Consider the following 6,597-nt stretch of genomic DNA (forward strand, 5'->3'; position numbering starts at 1 on the left):
TCTTATTCTTCTGTTGGCACTACTGATACATCTTTACATTCCACAGGTGAACCTCGCATGGTGGAGCCACGTAGGATCACTTTGCATGAACAAGGAGCGCCGGACCTCATTCTGCCACCACTACAAACAAGATTTCCCAACCTTGACCCAAACTTTGAGTTGAAGAGTAGTCTGATCAACTTGTTTCCTAAGTACCATGGGCTTCTCGGTCAAGACCCCACTCGACATCTGAGAGATTTTCAAGCGGCTTGTGGTACGGCCCGGAGGCATGGGGCCAACAAAATTGCCATCATGGTTTACTCCTTCCCCTTTTCTCTTGAAGGGCAAGCGAAGGAATGGTCTACTCCCAACCGGATGAGATAGTGACCAATTGGGACTTCTTGAGAAGAGAGTTTCTAGACAAGTTCTTCCCGCCGGAAAAGACCGACTATATCTGGAAAGAGATCTCGGGCATAATGCAAAAGGATCAAGAGACTTTGTATGAGTATTGGAGCCGATTCAAGAGATTATTGGAGACTTGCCCCCACCATGGGTTGAGCACTCATCTACTCATAAGTTACTTCATCGGAGGTCTTTGTGTGGAAGATAGAAGACTACTTCCCGCATCTAGCGGTGGTTCCCTTTCCAAGAACAAGACGGAGGCGGAAGCATGGAGCTTGATAAATAATGTCGCCGAGGCTACTCAACACGTAAGGGTGAGAAGCAACCCCCTCAAGGGTATAGTGGAACCCTCTCCTTCCGAATCAAGTTTGACCAAGGTGCTTGGTGACATGACTACCATTCTCACCGAGATGCACAAACAGCAAAAGGAGTTCTATTCCATTCAAGCCGTTCAAGCTTCACCCCAAGTTCCCCAAATTGAAGGTCCTCCAGGGATATGTGGCTTGTGTTCTAGCACCGCACATTACACGGATCAATGCCACCAAATTCAAGAGGACTACACCTTAGCCGTCACTAATGTGAATTACAACAATCGCCCACCCTACCAAAACCAAGGCCACAACAACTACTCTCATGGCAATAACTCCAATAAGGGTGAAGGGATAATGCACAAGGGAACCATCAAGGTCAAAGATGGAACAACTCTTCTTCGCACTACAACAATAATAACCAATCTTTATCCCAACACCACCACAACAACCACCAAGCCAACCAAAACCAAAACAACTACCAAAAATATCAAGCACCACATCAAAGACAACAATCCAACCAAGCTTCTTCTGCTTCTACCAACCAAGTTGATGAGCTTAGAGCTATTGTGGAAAAGAATGAAGAAAATAGCAAAGCTCAATTTAATGCCGTGAATGCTCAATTAGCTAACCTCACCGAGATGGTCTCAAGATTGGTTTTACCCTCTTCCAACAACACCCACCAACCCTCAAGCTCTTCAAACCTTCCATCCCAACCCTTTCCAAACCCAAAGGGCACACTCAACGCCATCACACTACGGTCGGGGACTACATTGGAGAAGATACCTCCTAGGGTCTTGGAAGACATTTAAGAGGAGGAAGTGGCTGTTGAAGCTCCACATGAAGAGGAGGAGGTGAGCACAAGGCAAGAAGAAGAAGAAATGAGCCTCAAGGAACCTAAAAGGAAAGCTACCATGGATGATCCCATTCCTATCCCATTCCCTTTAATGATAAAGAAAGCAAAGAAAGCTCCGGAATTCGATTTGAACATGCTCCAAGTGTTCAAGAAGGTTGAGGTAACCATCACACTTCTTGATGCTATACAAAAAATTTCGAAGTATGCAAAATTTTTGAAGGACTTGTGTACACATAAAGATAGGATTGGTGAACTAGAAATGTTGTCTTTGGGCAATTCTATTTCTGCATTGATGAAGCCTATTCCTGAAAAGTTTGATGACCCCGGGCCTTGTCTGGTTTCTTGTTGTATTGGTGGAGTTGTTTTTCCTGATTGTATGTGCGATCTAGGAGCTTGTGTGAGTATCATGCCGCTCTCAATTTTTGCAAGGTTGAACTTGGCTCCATTGAAAAGGTCGGCCGCTCGATTTGCCTTAGCCGACAAGAGTATAATTACTGTGATGGGTATAGCCGAAGATGTACTCGTAGCAATCAAGGATTTGGTGTTTTCGGTTGATTTTTACATTCTTGAAATGCCACCAACAGAGGGTAGAAGCTCTTCCTCTGTTCTACTTGGTAGACCATTCCTTAAAACTTCTAAATTCAAGTTAGATGCCTACACCGGCACATATTCTTTTGAGGTTGGGGATAAGATGATTAAGTTTAACTTAGAGAAAGCCATGAAACACCCACCTGAAGAGCATTCCGTTCTCCGATGTGATATAATTGATGAGGTGGTAGCAGAAGTGCAAAGCGAAGATCATGACGAGCTATGCTACGCTACTGTTGAGGAGAAGGATAATCATGAGGGTGAACAAAGGGAAATGGTTGAAGATGAATCCCATGAGCTTAGTGAAAAAGAACCTCAATCGGAAGCAAAAAGTGAACTGAAACCTCTTCCGTCTCATTTGAAGTATGCGTTCCTTGGGAACAATCAAGAGTTTCCGATCATTATTACTAGTGAGCTCTCTAGTCATGAAGAAGAGAAGCTCCTAGAAGTCCTGAGGAAACACAAGAGAGCAATCGGTTAGAGCTTAGCCGATATTATGGGAATTGATCCACAAATGTGCATGCATCGCATTTTTCTACAAGAAGGAGCTCGGCCGGTTAGACAACCGCAAAGAAGACTTAACCCAACTATCCTTGACGTGGTGAAGAAGGAAGTCACGAGACTACTTGATATGGGTATCATATACCCGATTTCTGATAGTGAATGGGTAAGTCCGGTCCAGGTCGTTCAAAAGAAATCTGGCATCACCGCTGTAAAGAATGAAGATGGTGAAGTGGTCACCACAAGAGTACAAAATGCATGGCGAGTGTGCATCGATTATAGGAGGTTGAATGCTGCAACCAGGAAGGACCACTATCCTTTGCCATTCATCGACCAGATGCTAGACCGACTTGCGGGTAAATCCCATTATTGCTTTCTTGATGGCTTTACTGGATACTTCCAGATTCACATTGCTCCTGAGGATCAGGAAAAGACCACATTTACTTGTCCCTTTGGCACCTTTGCCTACAAAAGGATGCCATTCGGGCTATGCAATGCACTCGCCACATTTCAGCGGTGCATGATGAGTGTCTTTTCCAATCTTATGGAGAGTTGTATGGAAGTCTTTATGGACGACTTCAGTGTGCATGGAACTTCATTTGATAGTTGTTTGGAGAACTTGGCCAAGGTCCTAGCTAGGTGTGTTGATACTAACCTTGTCTTGAATTTTGAAAAATGTCACTTCATGGTGAGACAAGGTATCGTATTAGGACACGTAGTTTTCGACAAAGGAATTTCTGTAGACCCGGCCAAGGTGAATGTCATTACCGGTTTATCTCACCCCTCATCTGTGAGGGAGGTCCGTTCCTTTTTGGGGCATGCGGGATTTTATAGGCGCTTCATCAAGAATTTTAGCAAAATTGCATTGCCATTGTCGCGCCTACTCCAAAAGGACGTGGACTTTGAGTTTGATAGTGCTTGTGTGGACGCATTTGAGGAGTTGAAGAGAGCACTTACCACCGCACCGATTGTGAGGGGCCCTGACTGGATGCAGCCATTCAAGATCATGTGCGGTGCGTCAAATCATGCCGTAGGTGCCGCGCTAGCACAGCGCGATGGTAAGCTCCCCTATATCATCGCTTACTCCTCAAAGACGTTGGATGTGGCACAATCCAACTATACCACTACCGAGAAAGAGCTTTTAGTCGTTGTTTATGCTTTGGATAAGTTTCGATCTTACTTGCTAGGCTCTAAGATAGTGGAATACACGGATCATGCTGTCTTGAAATATTTATTGACAAAGAATGAGTCAAAACCCAGGCTCATACGTTGGATCTTGCTTTTACAAGAATTCAACATTGAGATTAGGGACCGGAGTGGATCACAAAATTTAGTTGCGGATCATTTAAGCCGCTTGGAAAATCTTAAGTATGATACATTTCTGATCAATGACTCATTCCCTTTAGAAGGTTTGCTTGCTGTTTCGGATAGTTTTCCTTGGTTTGCCCCCATGGCGAACTACTTGGTTGCTAAAATTTACCTTGCCAACTTTTCCAAACACCAAAGAGATAAGTTGAGGAGTGATTCTAAATATTATATTTGGGATGACCCCCGCTTATGGAGGAGAGGAGTAGACCAAGTAATTTGCAGATGTGTTCCAGAATCTGAAATCCAACCAATTCTTGAATCTTGTCACTCGTCCGAGTTTGGTGGCCACTTTGGCCCACAACGGACGGCAAAAAAAGTTTTGGATTGTGGATTCATGTGGCCCACGCTGTTCAAGGATGCTAACCAATTCTGTGTGTCATGTCACCAATGTCAAAAGTCGGGGAATGCATCTCAAAGGGATGAAATGCCTCAACAACCCATGCTATTTTGCAAAATCTTTGATGTATGGGGCATAGACTTTATGGGACCATTTTCCAACTCAAGTGGGTACTTGTATATCCTGTTAACGGTTGACTACGTCTCAAAGTGGGTAGAAGCGATACCTAGTCGCCTTGATGACGCCAATGCTGTGATTTCTTTCATTAGAAATAATATTGTGTGCCGTTATAGGTTGCCACGAGCAATCGTGAGCGACCAAGGTTCTCATTTTTGTAACAGAAAAGTAGAAGCACTACTCAAGCGCTCTGGGATAGCACATAAGGTTTCAACTGCATATCACCCCCAAACAAATGGGCAAGCAGAAGTGTCCAACCGAGAGATTAAGTGAATCCTGGAGAAAGTGGTAAACCCACAAAGGAAGGACTGGAGCACTTGGTTGGGAGATGCATTGTGGGCATACAGGACGGCCTACAAGACACCGTTAGGGATGAGCCCTTTTCGGGTCGTCTATGGTAAGGCATGCCACCTCCCGGTGGAAGTTGAACACAAAGCCTACTGGGCAGTGAAGCAGTGTAATATGGACATCACCAAGGCGGGTGTAGCCTGGAAATTGCAGTTAGAGGAGCTTGAAGGTCTTAGAATAGAGGCATATGAAAATGCCCGGATCTACAAGGAAAAGACTAAGGCATTCCATGACCACCACATTTGGAAGAAAGATTTTCAAGAAGGTGACAAAGTTATCCTCTACAACTCGAGGCTCAGATTCATGCCTGGAAAACTTCGTTCAAGATGTAAAGGTCCCTTTAAGGTGAAGGAAGTTAAACCCATGGTGTAGTTGAGCTATTTGATCCTCAAAGTAAGACAACCTTCAAGGTGAATGGCCATAGAGTAAAGAAGTACCATGGCTACAAATCACCCAAGGAAGTGGAAGTGCTCCTCCTGGAGGATGCACCAAAAGAAGAGGAAGCTTGAGCACTGATGACAAGTCATCTTAGGCTAGTTTCAAAAGCCTTTTTCATTTGTTTTTACTTGGGTTTCATGCATTCTTAGGCAATAAGTAGGTGTTTGGATGAGAAATTCATGGTTGTCTTGATTCACTCAAACATTGCTAATTTTATGAATTTTCATGAGATTTATGCAAGAATTGATTGGTATTATGAAAGATGCAAAAATCTTGTGATTATGCCAAGACTTTGATGAGTTTGTTTGGTTGATGATAGGTGAAAGGAAGCATGAAGGAAGGTTGAAAAAGGAGCCTAGAGAAAATGAAGAAGAAGCAATGCTTGGAGAAGGGGCAGAGTAAACCTCTGCATGATATACTGATGCTCACGTTGGAGGGAGCGTTGGACATTCAACGTTACCCCCAACGTGATAAAGAAATGAGCTTTCTGGAGATTCTGAAAATTTTCAGTGGCGCGCACACGCACATGCCGCGAACGCGCGGATGAGGATTTTTGGCAAAGTGCGCGGATGCGCACTATGCGCGAACGCGTCGGTAGGCAATGTTGGACCCCAAACGCTACCTCCAATGTGAAGGCCAACGTGCGCGACTTTGAATCTGGAAGTTTGAGTTCGAAAAGGCACAAGGGCGTGCTCGCGCCTATGGCGCGTACGCGCAAATTCGATTTTTGGGCATCCGCGCAGACGCGCACATGCCGCGCACGCGTGGATGAGCTTTTTGACTTAAGTGCGTGGACGCGCACTGCACGCGTACGCGTGGATAGCGAGACATTGGCCCTCCAACATTGAGGCAAACGTGGATGACAGAACCAGAACCCAATTTTTTCAAAGGGCGTTTGACTCAATGTTTGGATGAAAATGTTGACTCCAATTTCAAAGACCAGAAATGCATAATTGGCACACTCTTCTCCTCAATTTCATTGGGCACCAATCCAATCAATCCTTGCTTCAATTAAGGCCAAGGCCCATGTCCAAGTACACTGAAGATCCAAGAAGAAGCCTATAAATAGAAGAATGTTTGAAGATTCAAGGAGGTTGGCTCTAATAGAGAGCATTAGGGAGGTTGGCTCTGCTAGAGCATTAGGAGTAGGGTAGAATAGAAAGTCCTCTTTGATACACTTTTAATTTTTTGCAATTGTCATTTTCTAATATTGAATTCAGTTTATGCAATCTCAGTTTCTACAATTCTCTGCTACACTTTTCTTTCCTACAAGTTTACTTTCTGCAACCTTGTGT

The 6,597-nt window shown here is 44.3% G+C and overlaps 1 protein-coding gene across 1 annotated transcript; it reads left to right on the forward strand.

Moving 5' to 3' along the window:
- The first annotated feature begins 455 nt into the window (after positions 1-455).
- LOC140177169 (uncharacterized) lies at positions 456-2,614 on the forward strand. The gene is made up of 3 exons (XM_072209999.1): positions 456-1,067; positions 1,646-2,095; positions 2,192-2,614. The coding sequence occupies exons 1-3, from the start codon at positions 456-458 to the stop codon at positions 2,612-2,614; spliced, it is 1,485 nt and encodes a 494-aa protein (XP_072066100.1).
- The last annotated feature ends 3,983 nt before the right edge of the window (positions 2,615-6,597 follow it).

The sequence above is a fragment of the Arachis hypogaea genome, chromosome 12, assembly GCF_003086295.3.
Source record: "Arachis hypogaea cultivar Tifrunner chromosome 12, arahy.Tifrunner.gnm2.J5K5, whole genome shotgun sequence".
In the NCBI taxonomy this organism is placed as follows: Eukaryota; Viridiplantae; Streptophyta; class Magnoliopsida; order Fabales; family Fabaceae; genus Arachis; species Arachis hypogaea.

Bases quoted from the DNA above. Each gene is read 5' to 3' on its own strand.
- LOC140177169 (XM_072209999.1), top strand. From the start codon at position 456: ATGCAAAAGGATCAAGAGACTTTGTATGAGTATTGGAGCCGATTCAAG. The intron at 1,068-1,645 runs GTCAAAGATGGA...TTAATGATAAAG, and splicing joins TGCACAAGGGAACCATCAAG to AAAGCAAAGAAAGCTCCGGA. The intron at 2,096-2,191 runs GTTGATTTTTAC...TCTAAATTCAAG, and splicing joins TCAAGGATTTGGTGTTTTCG to TTAGATGCCTACACCGGCAC.